At 39.0% G+C, this 20,496-nt stretch overlaps 1 protein-coding gene across 3 annotated transcripts in view; it reads right to left on the bottom strand.

The window, feature by feature from the left end:
• BMPR1A (bone morphogenetic protein receptor type 1A) overlaps positions 1-20,496 on the bottom strand; it is a 73,443-nt gene that overhangs the window by 17,338 nt on the left and 35,609 nt on the right. Inside the window, exons 2-3 of one of the 3 annotated variants that reach the window (XM_005481564.4) lie at positions 19,138-19,259; positions 4,019-4,217 (exon numbers count right to left, since the gene is read on the bottom strand). In XM_005481564.4, the coding sequence (XP_005481621.1) occupies positions 4,019-4,085 (67 nt within the window). In that variant the 5' untranslated portion in view covers positions 4,086-4,217; positions 19,138-19,259. Of the gene's footprint in view, positions 1-4,018; positions 4,218-18,115; positions 18,136-19,137; positions 19,260-20,496 lie in introns of those variants that run through there. The other 2 variants (XM_074544681.1, XM_074544682.1) reach the window with 2 other exon arrangements.

Below are 20,496 nucleotides of genomic sequence, written 5' to 3'. Positions count from 1 at the left end.
AAGACAAATTATTTTTTTTAAATCAGAAAAACTGTATGAGTGCAAAAAAAAGTATCTTCAACGCTTCTCCAAACTCTGTGTTTGGCATTGTAACCATAGTGCTTCCTATAGTGCTTTCTTATATATCAAGGCTGTGATCTCCAAAGACCAGGCATGTTAGAGGTAGCTCCATCTAGCAGAACTGGTTCCTAAAAATCACAGCATGTTCCCAGACTACAGAGGTTTAAAACCTTTCTCCTGTCCTTCCAGCTCTCCCAGGAGCTCCATCAGTGCTCAACACAGACAGGCAGCCCCTGACTGCTCTGCTTCCCAGCCTGCAGTCCTCAGCCTCTGCTCTGCTTCCCTTCCCCAGAAGTCACTTCTGAAGACTGCTCTGTTCTTACGCACTCAATAGAAAAGCCAGAGACTTAAAAATTTATGCATTTTTCTTAAAAAGTACACTGCATTCTAACTTAAATTAAAAGGGTTTTTAAAGAATAAAGTTACTTAAAACTGAATGTGAAATTTTAATAAAGAAATAGATCAACTTTAAACAATCCCTTGGAAGAATTTTAATCAGACAAATTTATAAGAAAATGGTTTCTGCCCATGTTTTAAAGACAGATGCAACCATTAATTGGGAAAATCACCAATAAACAGAACTAGTGTTTTCAAATAATGAATCAGCTACTGACAACTGTAATTTCCTTTGATAGATTTTAGAATTTTGTTTCAGATTAGTTTATACATTCAAATTCAGTTAACTACTTCACCTGAAATTGAGAAAGTGCATAAAGTTTTTAAAATATATCTTAATATATACCTTATCTATATCAAGTATTTGAATAAAAGTAATTAGAATAGTGAACTAAAATCAACAGGGTTTTTTTTAGTTCACTAACAGTGGCAACTTCAAATCCATTTTAATATTTAATATTAATGCTAATTATTTTTAAATTTGACTTTTAATATATCTTTATGCATATCAAGTGGCATTAATACATTTTTAGTCAACTAATTTACAAGGATTAAAATACTGGTCTTCTGTGGTGTCTCTGAAGAATACATAAATGTGTGATGAACCACATGGGAAGTAAACTGCCAGCAATGAAGAATCAAATTTATGAGAACATGTCTAAGTAGATGTTAAGCACTTTATTACTGCTACATATATTGATCAGGCATGCTCATCAATGCACCATAACAACAAAGAAATACTCTACTTGGAAATAAAAGTAGATCTCTGCATGAAAACCCTGCACTTCTGGGAAGACAAAACCTGTTTAGTGCAGCCACAAAAGAAAACACCACAAAAGAGTGGCTGAAGCTCAAAATCTCTTGTCTTAGATCAGAAAAAGGAGGTGGAAGAAGATGCAGAGCAAGTCATAGACTTAAAGCTACTGCAAAAGTCTTCCACAGCAAGAAAAGAAATACAAAATGTTTTCATTGAAGAGGTTGCTATTAAATCTGGCCATCTGCAACCCAGGCTTATTTCTGACTATTTCTCAAAATAAGTGAGGAAGTCTCAAAACTATAAAGATATAACCCAAAGAGTAACCACTGTGTCCCTGTGCTGCAGAGTACCAACGTGAGAAACTGCAGCTATTCACCGTCATGGAACTGCCTCTGGTTTCTGCTGTTACTGTAAGAATATTTTCACAGTAATCAACACATGCAGCCACTTGCTTTTTCAAGTTACCTGTTAAGGAATCTGGTATGTATGTATACATGCAGCTATACAGACACATTTGCTTTTATCATTCTCTCAGGCCTTGGTAAGCTCTGAAATTCCTAACATTCTGAAGAAGCCTCCAAAAAAACCCCAAGAGAGCAAACCATTAACCTGGATGCTAGACACTGAAAGTACACACACTGGTTTCTACTTTATCTGCTTTTCCTTCCTTTTTCTGTAAATCACACAAATTCTCTTCAGTTCTTCCTAATGAATCTTTTTCTCCTCTCTTGATTGCTTTATGTTCCATTTTTCCAACACCCTGCATATATTTTCCTTGTTGAAACTACTTTTTCAATGGTTTAAACTTTTCACTTTAGATTGTCTCTTTCCTATAAAAATTTCAAATGCTTTATGACTAAGATCTTAATTCTTTCCTCCCCCATGAATCTAGGGAAAAGCAGAGAGACTTGACTGTTTTTTTTCCTCACCACCCCTGGAAACCAAGCATATTTTGTACATTTGAAGAAAAGCCCTTAGGCAACTTGCAAAGAACTAACAACATTTCAATAAGCTCAACTTTTCCATGGCTTTCAGAACTCTCTCAGTATTGATCTGAAAGTCGGGAAAATTTCTAAGATAAAGAAATTTCTTCTTTTGAAACTGAAAAATAATCTTCAGTCTTTAAACTTAATTTATCTGTATTACTTATTGTAAGTTATGTACTGAACTGTTATTAATCACCATGAACATGGAAGAAATTAATGTAATTTAATTTTAAGCCACTAGAAGACTTGTATATTTGTATTATTATTTCTATTTGAATCTAGAGAGGGAAAAAAACCCCTTCAATTGCTATTGCTTATTATTAAAATGCTAAATATTGGCTAATGCAGAGAAGTAACCATGACTTCAGCAAAAAGAACAAAGCATATTACTCCCAGCCTCCTCAAGGGAACAAGGGAAGAAGCGGTCTCTTCCACCAGAAGCAGCAAGACTGCTTGAATACAAACAGAAGAAGCTCCACAGCAGAACATTATGTCTGAGTGTTTTAGAGCAGAAGAGACCTCTGGAAGTCACCAGGTACCACCACCTGGTCAAAGCAGGATCAACTTCTCCATCAGACCAGGTCGTTCAGTCATTGCAGTAAAGTTCTGACTACCTCTAAGGATGAATATTGCACTACTTTCCCAGGGAGCCTGTTCTAATACTTAACCACATTCAGTCAAAATTTCTTTCCTAATTTCTCAATGAAATTTTCTTCAGGTTTCTCCCATAACCTAATCTAAGCACCTTACAGCTTCCTGCCAATATTTGTAAATCTACTACAGACTTCAAGTACACCTCAAATGAGGTTATTTCTGTCCAGGCAGATGTATCAAGCTCAGGCTTTGAAGAGACAGCTCTGCCATATCCTTTAATCTAATACTGCAGATTCCCACCAGAAACAAAACAAAGATCAGCATTTGGGTACTTACCAGGCTTCCTCCTCTCCCCATTTTAATGGGTTCATTGAATTGTTATTCTTGTAAGTAAATATCTCACACAGTATCTCAAAATCAAGCACTAAGCAGTAATTGATCTAAGTATGGAACGATAATATAAACCCTTTTATACTCAAGTATTTAAATGGCAGTAGCAAATTCGTTTTCTCTATCTTCTGAAAATATCTGGAAAGCTCTGTGTACTTAAACACAGGAGAGGTGCACAGCTGGGTCTCCTACACAGAGACCCAACCAGGGATGTCTATTTTCAATTCAACCCAATTTGACAGAGGAGTTAAAGTTCTAATGATAACTGATCTCCAGAAGTTTTTTGATAGTTGGTGTATGGAAAGACAACAGACATACAAATGACTATCTTCACTAACAGAAAACAAGGGTATCTGTGAGCAGTCCATAGCCTCACCTTGGCCCATCAAGTGGGCACAACAAGTTAATTTAGATTAGTTATGACACACTACCTCTAGGCTGCTGGGGGCATCAAAAAGCATGGGGAAATGCACACTGCAAGTTCTTCAGTGGGTCAGGTTAAAGGGATCAAATATTCACACACAGAGGGAACTGAAATTCAGGAAGTCAAGCCTTCACTTCTGCTGCTCATCCAACTTTCTCTGTCATGTACTAGGCATTTCTGGTATTGTTTCTTTTTAAGTATTTGCTAAAATAGACCTAATCTATACTACAGTGAATGACCACTAGAATGTCCTTCTTTTTAGGGAAGCATCCACATGGCACATCAGGCCAGTAAAGTCACCTGTCCGCAAAACAAACTCCAAAAGAAAAAAATCCTACTTCAACCACTGGAAAACGCACAACTCTGCTACAAATCAGCAAGATAAGCTTATTTCAACGAGCTGATATTTACCTTGAACATGGAGAATGATAAGCAGATAGGCTCCAAGCAATTGCTCATGAACTCTCAATCGAGTCATTGTTCACTTTTAATCCTTCCTGTGCAGGGCGACCGGCCCCTCTGCGTGACAAATGCTAAGCTCAGTGAAGCCTAATACAGGATTCAGTGCTTGACTGCAAGGATGCTTCTGGGGCTTTTCCACCTTTGTTTCCTGGAAAATACAATAAAACAAAATGTTTAAAAACTTCAAGTATTTGTGAAACAAGAAAAAACCCTCAAGATGGTCATCATGCTGAGCATAACCAACAAACCCAACCAAAAAACCCTGTGTGTTTATTAACATTAGTATCTGAAAACATTAGCTATGTTTACTATCTAACTGAATAGCAGGGTTCTTCTGAAATATAAACTTTTGGTAACAACCCACAGGGATGTTTTCATATTCCTATTAAAAATATTAGATATGTCAACTCACTGGTCACAGAGGTATAATTTTAGACTTGCATATAGCTGTTAGAGGCAGTATTCAACAGATTTAACATGTAAATCTGTTTGAAAACTATTTTCTTTACAGAAATGAAATCTTTAAATTATTTCCCATGAAAATAAAATGCAAGTGGTGACTTCCCATAATATTGGGGGGGAAGCAATAACACCATGTTAGGCCACTTGTTGAAAACTGCTGGTAGAGAAGCTTTATTGCAAAAAATCCCCGGCCTCTCTGCTGGATGAAAACCAAACTTGCATTAAATTTAACAGTTAGTTTGGTTACCTAATATACTTGTCACTTTTTCCTCCTAGAAGAGTACTGCAGAAAAAAAGACAACACTAACTGCAATTCAAAATCATGACATCCTGGATTCCCAAGCTGTGTGCAAGTTACACTACTGTATGTACATGCCACATGCCATTTGCTCCACAAATAAAACATAATTCTGCTCTTGTGCAGTGGGTGAACATTCAGCTAAGACAGCCAAACTGAGTAAGAAGTCACTTTTTCAGATTGCAGTAGCTGCGGTCACGTTCTGCTCACAGAACTTTTCAATGGCGATGCATGAGGGGAACGTAATTGGGCCTCAAAGGCCTAAAAAGCAGCTTGAACACCTCAATAGTTCCTTGCAACAAAAGCGAAGCTGCACAAAGAGGAACAGAGCCCTGATTTTGCCTCTCCTCGGCCTCGTTTCGGTGGGGTTGACCCCCCTGACCCCTGTCAGCCTGGCGCTGCTCATGAATGCCAGGACGGGCGTTCGCTCGGGGATGGGCTGCAATTACTGTTGGTGGCCGCTTCCAGCATCAATAACTCAATCTGTGTGTCGGCGAGACCCAAGAACTTTTCATTTTAATGAGTCTGCGGAGGCATTTAACATGGAGGCAAATTAGCGGCTGAGCCGGGAGGTGTCCGTCACTTCCAATTTCAGCGGGCGCGGCGCCGCCCCGACCCCTGGCCTACTTTTCACACGTCTCTGACTTCTCCCTAATGCAGGCACAAAGAGGGAGCCAGGCACCCCCAGCCCCACGGCAGCCATGGGCCTGGGCTGGATTACTGCCAGCCTGCGGTGGGACGGACTCGCAATCGCGCACTGCGCAAACCAACGGAGCACCAGGAACCTCAGAGTAAACCTCCTGGCCAGGCAGGGGGAGAAACGGTGTGACAGCAAAAATACTCACTCTTTAGTGTCCCATGCCACAACACCAATTCTGACAGTTACGTGGTATGTCCTTCTAGCTATAAAACATCAGGTCAGCAACCTAAGTGCATAAGTATTAATGCTTGATTCTGTGTTTCAATGGCAATGAACTTCCAATTCTCAATAAAACATGTGGAATTTGAAAACTGCCAACAGCTTTAAGCAGCAATAACAACAAAGGCTTTATTTATGGTATTCTATCAAGCAAAACCAAATAAATCTTAGTAATAGTCTGTTTAACGTATTTTAAAAATAATTTCTGTTTTGTCCAGTTTCAGAAAAAACATGTATTTGCACTGCTGTACATAGCAAGAGTGTAAGTGTTTAAAATTTGGTGATCTTCCCCCCCAGTTCACCAGAGGGCACACCGGCACAGGAACATGCATTTGCCCTGTACCACACAGCCTGTTACAAAACAAAAAAAAAAAAACAAAAAAAACCAAAAAAACCAAAAAAATTGAAGAAATTAACCATTTCAATGCAACTCACTGCAATTTCATGGTAATTTTTGTTCAGTGACACACTCTAAGATAGTTTCCAGAAATGTTGTCCAAGAAAGACAACATTTCTCTTTTAAGAAAAGAATGTTCTCCACCGGTATTTTGTACTTGAATCTTCCTTCCCTTTTCACATATACACATACATAAAATATAATATTGTCTATAAAACCATGCAATAAAAATCAAAGAGAACAAATTCTAATTCCCCATTTTAAAACAAAAAATACCCTTCCAGACTCCTATTAAAGAGGAAGACTAGGAACCCTGGCTAAGGCACAAAACTGAAAGAGCAACAGCTGGAATTTCTCCAAAACCTGCCTGATATAACAGTTTAGAATGACACAACTAAATAACCCCTTCAAATATATTAAAGCTGCAATTAACACTTGGAATGCTACTCTGCCAACAGAATGATGCTGAAGAAACTAAAATCCATAAGCCAATCAGGTGATTTGAAAGTTCTCAATCTCTTTTCTACTGTAGCCACGAAGTGTTCAACTATAATCCACTAAAAAGTAATTTATTCATCAATGGTAACACCTGATTTTCCTGCACTGTATTTTATTATCCTTCTTAGTAATCGTTTATTGAACAAAATGCTTTTATTATTGAACTGTGGGTTTTTTCTGAAGTGGAACTCAGCAGTGAATTCACAGCACTATCACAGCAGTTCAGCCCAATGTTCTGTATGACTCCAAATATATGAAGCTGAAGCGTGCAAGATCTCTCACATGGCCCAAACCAACTCTGAAAGCATGGAGTTCAGTGGTAACTGTTCTTTAGATGTGGCTATGTAATATTTTTAACAGCATGATCCCCAAACCAAATGAGCTGTGCTGTTCCAGATTTCAATAAAGAATGATAGTGGTGAATGTAACAACAAAGATAGTATTGTATAAGGGGAACACATGAAAAAATGTCAATCTTAGACTTCACAAGAATTAGAACACACAATCCACTTCAACAGACAAAACATTTCAAACCATTTGCAGCAGTACATGTAACACCAAGTTAAAGTATTAAACACAACAAAACTAAAACTTACTAAATAGTTCTCTGATGTGTAACTGGGGCAAGAAGCAACTTAGGTAACTGTAAGCATATTACCTCAATTCCAGGGACTGTTTTGAACAGGACTTTGAGATGAACAGAATGCCAGAGATAAACGGAACTGTCAGTCCAAATCAGTGTGCAACAACAGCTTCCCTGGAAGATTATGAAAAAACCTGATATGGTGCCACAAAGAAAATTACTCATTTGGATGAAGAAAAGAGGGATTATAAGAACAGTAAAGAATTCACTACAGGGCAGACAAGTAGTTTCAAGAACAGAGATTAGTAGCCTAGTTCAAATGGCATCTGAGGACCTTGATTCTTGATTCAGCTTGACTGAAGAATACTCACCCTTTTCATTAATGAAGTAGGCACAGAAAGCAAAAACTTAAAAAAAATTGCTGACAAACAAATTGTCAGTTCAGCTGAGTGCTGTCTTTATGCAGGAAGATTTGGATCACGTGAAGAACTAAAGTAACAAATGGAATGAAGTACAACAGCATGAAATTGGAAAAGTCATGCATATTGGGAATTTCTGCTTCACACAGACTAGAAGCTCACACATGAGAGATAGCTATGGCCAAGGACACCAACTGATTACAGAACATCAGACACATCCATGTGATGTGGCTGGGAGAAAGACACAAACACGACTCTAGTTAGGAAAATTTCTCAGGGAAAACAGCAAGACATGACTAGCACAAAGATAATATGATTGATAAATTCAACACCCATCTAAAAGGATACTATCTCAAGGAAAGAGAGACATTAGGAGATGAAAAGAAAATAGTACAATTATGACAGTTAAAATTGATGGGTAAATAACTACACTTTGACAACATAACAGGAATAAACACAATGAAAGACAGACAGCTATTCAATCTTAAGAAAATTACTGGTTCAACAATGAGCTATGGGTTAGCCATTAAAATTTGTTTGGATCAGAAATTAGAAGACAATTCCTAACCACTGGTTAGAAGGTTGTAGGGCAGATTTTCAGACTAAATAGAGTCCAAAAACTTAATTAGTCTTTATTTTTCAAAGGACACCATCTCATGTAGCTACAGGTGTCAGGACAGGAACAGACTGATCCGGGACTACATTTCATTATTGATACAAAAAGGGCTATAGTTGGCTTCAGTTTTTCCAAAGTCAAACAGTCAAATTTAATCAAACCCCATAACAAGAAGAAAGTTTCCGTCTGTGTACTGTGTAATTCTGTCAAATACTTGTACAAAACTTACTTTTTAAATGTGTTTTTATTATTCTATTGCAAGGCATGCTTACACAAACTGTTAAAAAGTGTCACAATGAAACACTCGAACTACCTATGCTTGAGTGCTGTCAAATATGTTAAATTAAACAAGCAAGGTAAATCCACCCCCAAAATCTGTCAAGAAATTCTACAGCTGATGGAGAAGCCTGCTGGTTATTGCAAGCCTGATGACTACTACATGGCCATCAACAAAAACAACTTCATGTAAGGCCCTATTTAGGCACTAATCTGTTCAAGCTCACAGAAATAATTCCCCTGAACTGTGGATTGTGTAAGAATTATTTAAAACTATTCCTGACTGCATAAATTTAAAAGCCAAGAGACTGCGTAAATTATACAAGTCCTTTCTCCTTCTAGAAACTAAAGTGAAATCTGAAATGTTAAATAAAGCACAACTGTGTGTATTATATACTTCTCAAAAGAGTGAAAAAAGAAATCTTAGTTCTCTCTGTAGTACATATAGAACCATGTGTTTAGAACATGTGCACTCCAACACATTTGCTCATTCAAAAAACACAAGACCCTAACAACAGGTTTTTTGCAGTAGGGGAGCTCAGAATCTTAGAAAAGAACTTCTTATTTCAAATCAGTGGGAAAAGCCACCAAAATCCAGCTTGGACAGTCAAACAGACCTCTTGAAACAAAGATTTCCCACTGCTGGTAAATATCAAATCACGACAGAATTTAGAAGGCAAAATACTAAATTATGATGTATCTGTCTGTTTCATAAACAAAATAGTTAACTGTGAAGAAATGAAAGCCTAGCTGCCTTCTACCATGCCCAGCAAAATTGGGTAACTGGGGACGCCACTCACTGCACTCCTGAATGCCCATCTTACTGTTACTCTGGGCTTCCAATTAACTTATTGCTATAAAGTTTCTTCAATTAAATTAACTGCAATGACATTCAGCAAAATTGTCTTCCCACTACAATCAGGTATTCAGACATATCCTAATGCGTTACAAACACAACACATTCTTTTATTTGAACATATTCAGAGAAAAGGTCACTACACAATTTTTATTAACCTTGACCCGTTTCCCTCTTTTCTCAACTCCTTCACTTTGGAAGTGATTAGGTGGCTTAGAGCTTCTGCCCTTAGGACAATTAGCAAATGGACACCCATGTTCTTTCTACAGTGACATCAACTTCTTCTATTCTACCCAGAAGCTATCCTTCTCATATGTTTTTATAATCTATTTATCATTTTTGCTAGTTCCTTAATCTCATACCAGTCAATGTGAACACAGAGAAAAGTCTCCACATGTAATGCATTTCATGTCTAAATTTAGTAACTACAAATAGGGAATCATAACTGAAACCTTTTAGATCTCATTCATAAGAAACATACTTTTGTTCACCAAACATAAGCAGCAAGGGAAAAGAAATCATCAAAACTGTTAGAAATTTTACATGTTACTAATAAAAATATTTTGGTCGTACTATACTGTCTACAAGACTTATCACACATTTTGGTTCTGAGTTTTGATAATTTGACGCAAATAATATACCTGGGCTGAGGAAAGGAAAAAGCTGGGCCTCAATCCTGAATATGTTTGCTCACATTTTTTAAAAGTGGACAAAAGACAATAAAATAAGTGCTCCAGTGCCTTCAAAATTACAAATGCCTTCATAGAAAGTTTCTAACGTGTAACATGACTTTTAGCACTATTAAGACTGATGAATGTTATTACAACCTTAAAATATTTCTCTTTTTTTTGTAATTTAAGGACAGTTATTCATTAATCTAGCTAAAAAAGACCAACAAACCCAGATCCAGAAATTGGCAGGGTAACCATTTATTTTACTTAACTCCCATGATCATGGCTTGCTTCTGCTACAGCTATAAGCTCTGCCCAACCTAGAAGAAGAAATTCACAACTTCTTTATGTCCTCAAAGTGAAAGTGATTATGCAAGTTACGGAACTCACGAAGGAGAGAGTTCTGCAGAAACTGGGTTTTTGTTTGGTGCTCAAAGAGCACATTTTTCATTTCACGATGCCTAAGGAAAACAGCTTGTATTTTTGGTCGCTGACTTTAATCACTCCGCAAGCACGCCGGACAACCCGCTGCTCGGCCGTGTGTCGGTGTCATCGGTGTGTCCCGGCAGAGGAGGGACGGGCTGGGGCCAGGGCACCTCCCTGTCCTTCCCCGCCGTGCCCTGCCCAGGCCGGCCCGCAGCCCCGGCTCCCGGCCCGGCCCGAGCGCTTCGCCCACAGGAGGGAGGTGTAAGCTCATTTCCCAGCAGGGCACCTTGCTAAAGCCGGCCTCTCTCACGCACAGCCTTTAGAAAATGTGGCTGCTATTTAAAAGACACATCACTTGAATTTCAATTTTTGGTACAAAGGAGAAGAAAACAGCAGCAACAAAGCTGAGACAACTCAACACGGAGTTTGGGAGTTAGCTTTTTTTTTAACGTGAAAAAAAGCAAGACTATAAAGTACTTCTCTCCCTCCTGCCCTCGCCTCCTGCAGCCCCAACTCTGGTTTTCTAGGTAGTAAGGCTTTTCCAAGCGCGCTGGCCCGCCGCCAGCTCCATAAAGCGAGCGGGAGGCGCTCCCCCCGCGGCCCCTCCCGGCAGCCCAAGGCGCCCGGCCTGACATGCTTTTCAAGGCGTGCTAGACTGCAGCGCAGACTTTCTGGCTCCACTTCCATTGTTTGCACGGCTGCTTTGCTCCTTATCCAGAGCCTGGATTAGCATAAGAATACTGTCTTCCCCCTCTGCAAGCCAGCTCCCCTCTAGAAGACCTCCACCCCTTAAGAATAAACATAGGGTTGGGTTTCTTTTTTTTAGGGGGTTTCTCTTTAAATCCCTCTTTCCTATTCAGGACTTGTAGAAACCAATAAAATAAATAAAACGCTAAACAAGCGAGGCTGACAAAGCTCAGAAAGGCCCGATTGCATAGATTAGTAATTACCAAGGTCAAAGGAGTCAACACCTGATAATAATGCACGGAGCCCTCACTCCCCACACTCACACTAGGGACATCAAAGTTATTAATGGATATGTTTTCCATATGGAGCTGAAAATAAATACATTTAGGAAGGGGTAACAGAAAGGAGGTTTAAATCCCCCTTCCTTTTAATTTACACCTGGAAGACGGAGTTTCAAATTTCTGAGAACAGACAGGAAACATTACTTATGAAGACAACCCTCAGCCAAAAATACAAACCAACCCCTCTAAACTGCAAGTGGTGATGCCTTTACACAGGGGACTCTGCCTGCTTACACATCTGCAAACCCTTTCCCTCTGGTATGTGACAAAGGGACTGTGGTGTCCCTTTTAGAGCAAGTGACGTGATCTAGTATTAAAAAAGGCCGACAGAAGAGCATTTCACAAGGATTGAACTGCTTGCCCTCACAACGCCTCAAACTGTCGACATGGACATATTTTTTTATTCTGCTACTCAGCGTCCAGTGAATTCATGTGTCGTTTCATGAATAAGATAAAAACACACTTGTAAATATATTACTTCATAAGCAAGCAATGTAATTTTTAAATAATCGAATTCTGCACTCCCCACTGCAATGGGTGAGAGATGAGCTTTCTTTGACAGTATTTGCTCGACACATACAAACAGCAGACAAGACTATCAAGTTCAACATCATGAAGATTTGCTAATACAAAACACTGCTCTGCAAGGTAAGCCTTAATCCTCACTTTCCTCCCCTGCTTGCCATGCCCATGGAGGCACTGTACTCAGCTGAGAGGAGAAACTCCCAAATTCCCTGTCTAGCTGTTCCCACAAATCACTGTCAATAACACACAGATATCCTCAAAGAAATGGTCTCCATCAGATCCAAAGAGGCGTTTTAATAGCTGGATGGGAAAAATAAGTGAAATTGTAGGTGCTGCTTGTTTATCCTCCTCAAAACTGCTCTGGCAGGGGGAAGTTATTTTTTAGGTGTTCTTACTACAGAAACAAAATTTTAGATAAATGTAATTTGCAAATTACATTTATCTATTAGGTTTGTTCTTTGTGTTAGTTATCTTACCCTTAAAATTACAACCTTTCTTATTCTTTGGAATTTTAATGAATAGTTGACTAACTTTTGTCATCTGTGACCCTTCACTTCACCCTAGAAACTCATGTTGGGGATGTTTTTATGAGATTACAAACTCCAGGCACAGAACACGAGCAGGTTACCACCTTCACAGCAAGGGCAAAAGAAGTGAGCAAGTATTATCAGTGGCAAGTTTAGAATAGCCTAAACTAGAATCATTCATTATCTTACATAGAACCTGCAAAGTGTTCAGATAGTCTCAGTATTAGAGTGATAAATGCTTATGTGTAAAGTGTGACATGCTCACCTACAGAGTTACCTCACACATAGTGGATATATTAAACTACATTGCTATATTAGGAAAGTGCTTACACAGGACAGATAACGTACAATTCATTATATGCTGCATTCAGCATCTATTTTCATCGGCAACATTTAATTTCAATGTGACATATGTAAGAAAGTATTATTGCTCTGGGAAAATTTTCCAGGACTCCAAATGTATGTGTCTGAGTGCTGTCTCACCCTGTCAGTGCTCTGCAAGTCTTGCTGAGATAAAAACAGATTTTAATGCAAACTTAAGTAAAACTCTAAGTGCACTGTAGATCCGCTTGGTTAAATAACTACAGAAACAACACAGCATGCACATGCACACAAATACCCCTCTTAAGTTTGAACAATGTACTTTCATCAAATATACCTTCAAAGACATTTCCAAACCCAAACACAGTAATTTTTCAATAGGTAGACAAAAACAGAGTTCAAAGGTAATGTTTACCTCAACAGTTATAATCCTCTATTTCCCTGCAGTGAAGTGCTAAAGCAATACTGTTAATTTTTTTTTGCACAAAATTCAAAAGCAAACAAGAGCTTTCTGATCATGAGATTAATAAAATTAAAAATCACCCATTTGTAATCTACCAACTACAGCAGTTCATTTCTCAGTGCAAAAAGGTTATTTTAAATACACTGTGAAACATTTTTCATCCACTGTTACACAGTAGAGCTCAGGATGGCAAGAAATCAACATATAGGGTAGAAGCTTGGTTTGGTTTTAGATTAAGTGAAGTTCACATTCAACTAATAAAATCTGTGATTTTTTTTCATTCAATCTTTGCTTTCCATATTGTAAGAAAGCACCTGGACTAAGACACAAAGAAACTAAAAAGGCACAGAGATTATATTATATATTCCTTCTATGAATTTCACTTGATTTCCGGCTTTTCTCTTTGACCATCACAGCATACAACTAAAACTGCCCACAGTCAGTATTACAGGGATGACTTGGACACTAATTTTTATTGCAAACATTTCCCCCACTCTCCCATCATCCTTAAACTGGAAGGTATCTCCTCTGATGTCTCAACAGCTCCTTAAGCTAAAAATCTTCAAAGCAAAGCCATGTTCCTCCTAAGTCATGTCTGCATTAACTTTGGCAATTCAATTATTTCCCAGTGTTAAGATCACATTCTTAAAACTGTCTCTTTCTGCCTTTTCTTATGTTACTTCTGTCAATATTGTTATTCCATCTAAGGGTGATTTATTCCTTCCACATCTTCACTATCAAAAACTTCTTTCTTTCAGGATTCTTTAGCTTACATGAATCACCTCTAATAGGACGGAATTAAGGCTGATTCAAATTAAATCTGTGAAGGAAAAATTGAGGTTACAGGAAAATCACAGATTCCATAACGGGAAACAAATTTGTTGCTAGTTGAAGAGAATACAGAATTATTTCTGGCAGAGAGAAAGGGGACAGAAAAGCCATCACTATTGAACCTTCTCTATTAAGCACTATATAGTATCTTGTAATCCTCTACCACATCCTAAGTATTTTTCCATTTCCCTTTTTTCTTTTGAGATTTTTCACACATTTGAGTTAAGCACCGTACTGAAACCAAACCACAGATGAAAGGCTGCAGTAATTTATTGGGTCAGTGTGACCAGGTTTTGGTAGCAGGGGGCTAAAGGGGTGGCTTCTGTGAGAAGCTGCCAGAGGCTTGTCCAGCCAATGCCAGTTGGCTCCAGGACAGACCCACTGCTGACCAAGGCTGAGCCCATCAGGAATGATAATAATGCTGCTAAGATAACATATTCGAGAATGAAAAACAGTTATTGCACAGATGTGCCTGCAGCCAGAGAAGAGAGGAGGGAGAATATGCGAGAAAAACAACTGTGCAGACACCAAGGTCAGGGCAGAAGGAGGGGCAGGAGGCTCCAGGTGTCAGAGAAAACTCCCCTGCAGCCTGTGGTACACTGTGGTGAGGCAGCTGTGCCCCTGCAGCCCACAGAGGGACCATGGGGATGCAGAGATGACCTGCAGCCCATGGAGGAGCCCACACCAGAGCAGGTGGATGTCTCTGAACCCACGGGAAACCTGGGCTGGAGAGGGTCCTGGCAGGGACCTGCACACTGCAGGTTTACTGGCAGCACTTGTGACCCCATGGAGGACTCCCATCAGAGCAGGCTGTGCCTGCAGGGCTGCACCCCAGGGAATGGACTCAAGCTGCAGCGGTCTGTGCAGCAGGAACGTGTGATGGACTGACCACAAGCCCCATTCCCCACTTCCCTTCACTGCTGGAGAGGAGAGGGAGGGCCCAGGAAGGAGGGAGGAGTGGGAAGAAGGTGCTTTTAAGATTTCTACTTGTTGCTCACCTCGGATTTTGTTAGTAAGACATTCAATAAATATCCCCAAATTGAGTCTGTTTTGCCTGTGATGGTAATCAGTGAGTGACCTCTCCTGGTCTATATCTCCACCCATGGAGAGGGGAGTGATAGAGTGGCTTTGGTAGGTGCCTGTGCAAATTTTAAAGACCAATAAAGCAAACTTTTTTCCCCCTTGCCCATTAGAAAAGTCTTATTAATTCAGAGATTAGTAGTATCAGCAAACATGAAATTTACTGAGGGGGAGGGGAAACCAAGTAGATTGCAAGTGTACATTTGCAAATTCCAAAACAACTCAAAGGGCACGGAACTTCAAGACACCTGTATAAATATCCCTTTTCTCATACAAAGACTTCAGGGACTCTCCTCTGCACAGGCAGACGCCTTATCACTTCACTTTCATCCCACTGAAAGCCTGGGACTGAACTGTTTCTGTAAAAAACGTTCATATGCTTTACCTGCCAACTGAAACAAATAATTGTTTTTCAAACACCAGCAACTTGAATGAGCATGTTTGAACGAGAACAGGAATTTCAGATCTTAGAACAACAAAACGTGTTTGAAGCCTGGTGAAGTGTAGCCATTTGGGAACCCCTCTGCACATCTACACTGTGGAAATTCTCCTAACAGATGTGACTACTGACCCCTCTACCATTACTCTAAACAGATAAAGATTTTTACTCAAGATACCCTGAAATTCCTATACTGTGCTGTAAACTCAAAACATACATATTATAAGGACATGATAAAAATATCCTTTCTTTACATAGAAATAGCCATACATGTGGCTATGGCACACCAAGTAATTTTTTTAAAGGAGGGTACATACATCTGGTTTAGAAATAAGAAAATTAGACTGTTTCTATCACAGTGTCTTTATAGGCATTAAGGATATTATAAAAAGACTTATCAAAATCTAAGACTGATTTAGATAAACTACTAAGTTAAGCTGCTATTTTAAAATACATTTGAAATTGATCTCTAGAATTATTTAAATTAAATTCTGTATCAACTGAAACATTTTAGAAACACTTCACCTAACATTTCATGAAACTTACTGCACCTTTACAACCTTGGAACCTCTAGAGAAGGACATTCTTGACTTTTCAACCTAGTTTAGAGGAACCTACTCCACAACTAACTACTTAGGACTGCTTCAAAATATTGCCATCAGAAAGAGTCATTTATCTGCTTTGTTTTGGCTCAGGGGGAAAAAAAGGAAAGAAAACAATTCTTGAAAGCAAAATTAATCCCTCTGTGTATTAATGTCCAGTTGAATACTACATTTTACTATTCCTAATTTAAACACTAAATAGAAAATAAGCAAAAAAAGGCAATCTGGTATGTTTCTAATTACATATCCAAGTTACAATCATCTGGTTGCAAAATATATTCCTATCAATATAAACATCTTCAGACTGCACTGCAAATGCATTCCTTGTATGCTTTTCTCACTGTAAGATCTTAAATTGTTCTCTATCCCACCCCATAAAATTCCCATCGTCAGATACAGAAATAAAATAGACAATTTAGTTTCCTTTTACTACACAGGAACTTGTCTAGATTTGTTTGAACTCTGTTGTCCTTGACACTTTTGAGAGCAGCTCCTGAGCCAAACAGAGCCAACATAAAAATGCAGGGATTCTCAGCAGCTTAATCTGACCTTGCTGAGCCCGACAGCCTTGACCCAGCAATAGGAAGGCTCTTGTTTTGTGTGGTCTGAGGTCAGGATGATGAGACTGCTGGAACAAGCTGGGATAGGCCAGGGGCAATGGCAGTAAGGAAAGCCCTGTTAGGAGGACACTGCAGAACAGAGCAGCCCCAGAGTGGAACCACTGGCACTTCCTGTTTTGATCAACTGATTCACAAGATGACACGGATGTCTGGTTCCTCCACTCCTGGAAAATGCTTTGAGCACACTGACCTGTATTTCCCACTTGTGGTTTGAGCCTCAAGTGGCTCAGCCTGTTTGTTATGGAATTAACTCCTAGCAAATAGTTTGCCACCAAGGAAATTCAATGGCAGCTAACCCAACCTTATAAAATAATTGTTTCCTAACAGAACAGAGAGGATCTTATGTAGCCTTGATGATTAATAAGAAAATCATTGCAGGAATACCATTTCATCACTGGCATCCTTCATTCTGAAGCACCTGGAATGTGTTTCTGGCTATTGAATGAACAAGCTCCATCACATAAAGATGTTCCTACCACTACTGGTTTGGAGGACACAGGAGCAACTCTAGGGACAGAAGAAGCTGAAAAGTAGGAAGTTATTACTAAACTGTCAACTAAAGTTGAGGTTAGAGGTCTTTAACGTCCTTCTAACTCGTGCCTTGCTGCAGGCAAGGCAAAGTAAGGGAGTATTTGACATTTTAATTGGTGGTGTTGGAAGTCATCCAAGTCCAGTTTTCAACATCCCAAAGAAAATAAAGTAATCATGCAACCAAAATCTTTCTATTAACTAAAGAGACAATACCATATGGGACATCAGTTCCAGAAGGGAATTGAGCACATATAACCCTACTGATTACATGTAATATACTAATCAGAATTTCTCCAGCTGCATTGCACTAGAAATGCACAAATTCACAGGTGTAATTAAAGCAGAGCTATTTACCCTACTGAGTCAGAGGAAAGAAAATTTTACACTGAATCACAAAATAAAGTAGAATTAGCAAAAGTACAATGAAAGGTTTTATTACAGAGATCCCAAATTAAAGAAAGATAAACTATCTTGAGAACTGCCAGACATTTGATACTCTTCACTGAACCCTACAATGGAAGAGACAACCAAATACATTTAATCCCAATTTCTCTCTGTAAACCAATCAGGAGCTAACAAAAACTATCAGGCAGCAGTTTTAAATGCAAACAAAAGGCACCTTTTATATATAACAAATATTTAAAACTACACCACTCACCTTTACTGTTTTTTGTAGGTGTCCGAACTCATAAATGGGCTCAAAGACATACCTGAAAGCAGGTCAGGCAGTGAAATACAACACTGCTGATCTGACTCAGGAAGCACATAAAATGTCTGATCAACACCTGGGCAGTGTACCCTGCTCACATCTGGTATTTATAGTATTTCCCTCTTTTGGCACTCATGATCAATTTTTCCTTTTGTCTTTGTCCCTCTGCTATTGAAATTCAGCTATAAAAGGTATGAAAACAAAAGGCAGTACATGGGAGCAGGAATAATTAGCACAAGGACTTGTTTTTATTTGGTTCTGATAAGCTCCCCTCTTGTTGCCATTTGTGTGCTTGTGGACCTAGAAGCCCATAATCCCTGGTAAAAAGACAACCAACTGTGTGAAGATAGAGAAATTTTGTGGTGGAGTGGTGTTGTCATTTTATTTTTTCCCAGATCAGCTGTTTACATACAGGGAAAGCAAAAAACAACCTCCCTCTTCAACTGCTTCTAATACTACTCGTCTTTTTTAAAGACAGTGGACTAGAAAGCAGAAAAAGTAACTAACTTGTGAAGGTGGTTGGGGGTGTGTGTTTTATGTTTCCCTTTTCAAAACAGTATTGTGCCCAGTTTTCAACCCAACTACTTATGCTTATGCCCTGCCACTTGACACTGTGGAAAGTTTTTTCCCAGTCATATCAGCAAAATAATAGACTAAACTAATAATCAACTAAAGCATTAGTAGTATTCATGACTAAGCAGATTCTACCAAACAAAATTTGCCTGATATCCTAACTCTTCTCCAATGTGCCTTTGTACAACAGACATCTCTGTAGCTGAGGCTAAGTTGTCTTTTTTCATAACTGAGATACAGACAGAGATTAGATCAAACAGGTGTTTTAATATGATATAAAAGACTGTCACTAGCATAAAAGAGGTGGCTCTGAAATTTTTTATAAGATATGGTGGCTGCTTATCATGCTTTTTATCCCTGAAATACTCAAAATAAAATTTTGCATGCATTAACCTTACCTCCAAATTAGGAAACTGAATGAAACTGTATTGTACTTCAAGCTTCCTCCAGACTGTTTTCATCTGTACTTCCACTTCATTAGTTCAAAGGTGGTATTATGGAAATGCATATTTCTACTGATCTGCAAAATACAAAGAGGATCTGATTAAAGAGATGGCTGAAGAAACTGTGCTGACAGTTTATAGTCCAGAATGTGAACAGCACATTGCAGATACCTGTATCTGGAATTACAGAAACCATCTCCTATGATGAGCTGCTCCCAGCTAGAAACTTCCTAAGAGTCATGCATGTCCAACAGCTGCACAGTTACAGCAGCTGACACAAAAAATAATTTAAAAATAATTTTACTGTTATCAGTAATTGCTCATATTAAAAATGAACCAACAAAAACATTTATATCCTTTGGCTGGAAAATACCTTTGAGATCATTGAGTCCAACCTATGACTTAACACCACCTTGTCTACTGGACCATGGCACTGAGTGCAACTTCCAGTCCTTTCTTAAAACACCTCCAGGCACAGTGACTCCACCACCTCTATGGGCAGTGCCAACCCCCTTTCTGGGGAGAACTTCTCCCTAATGTCCAAAGAAAGGATACATTGTTGGTGACACCCATGGGAAAAACAAGCCATGTACAATTCAATCTTCATTATAAACACCAGAAATTCTGTAGGACTGCAGTTCCACACCAAATATCCACTGGTGTCACACCATTAGTTCCAGTGCACCAGAAACTGCAATATACAGAGAAATAATTGATTGTTTTTTTGTAGCTGTGCATGGGCATGATTACTCCTGGGAACTGAAAAGCAAGCCAAGAATTTAGACAAAGGTCCTGGCAGTCAGGTGGGTTTGATTTTTGGTTTAAGTTTTTAAACTGCTGTACATCCCAGCATCAGAGGAAAGCCTGGTACAGGCTCTTATCTAGTTCTCTTAAGGATTGTGAGCCAGCCTGACTTGTGTCAAGTCCCAGCATTTTCAGATGCATTGCTGATAGCCAAGATGGGCTTACCACCTTTGTTACTTTGATTCCACAGTGAGCAGATGCCACCTATTGCCAACTCTCCCCATTTTATCAGTGTCACAATTTCTGAATGTTTCCATCATCTGAAGCTTTTGAGAAATCCTCCAAAAATTTTACCATTTAGAAGTTCCAGTCTTATGACTGTGATCATAACCTTGAAAATCACACAAAGGCTTGAACACCACCATTCCAGCTATACTGTTAAACAACATAAAACCACTCATACAGTGTAGAGATGGAATGACTTTTGAAAACCAAGGCCAACAGGAGGGGGGGAAACAGAAAAACCATGTGTATGATTTCCAGCAGAGAGTTTCAGCATCCACTCTCCTC

The sequence above is a fragment of the Zonotrichia albicollis genome, chromosome 7 (assembly GCF_047830755.1).
Source record: "Zonotrichia albicollis isolate bZonAlb1 chromosome 7, bZonAlb1.hap1, whole genome shotgun sequence".
Taxonomy (NCBI): Eukaryota; Metazoa; Chordata; class Aves; order Passeriformes; family Passerellidae; genus Zonotrichia; species Zonotrichia albicollis.
The sequence above is the reverse complement of the archived record's forward strand: the minus strand, read 5'-3'. Positions and strand labels throughout refer to the sequence as shown.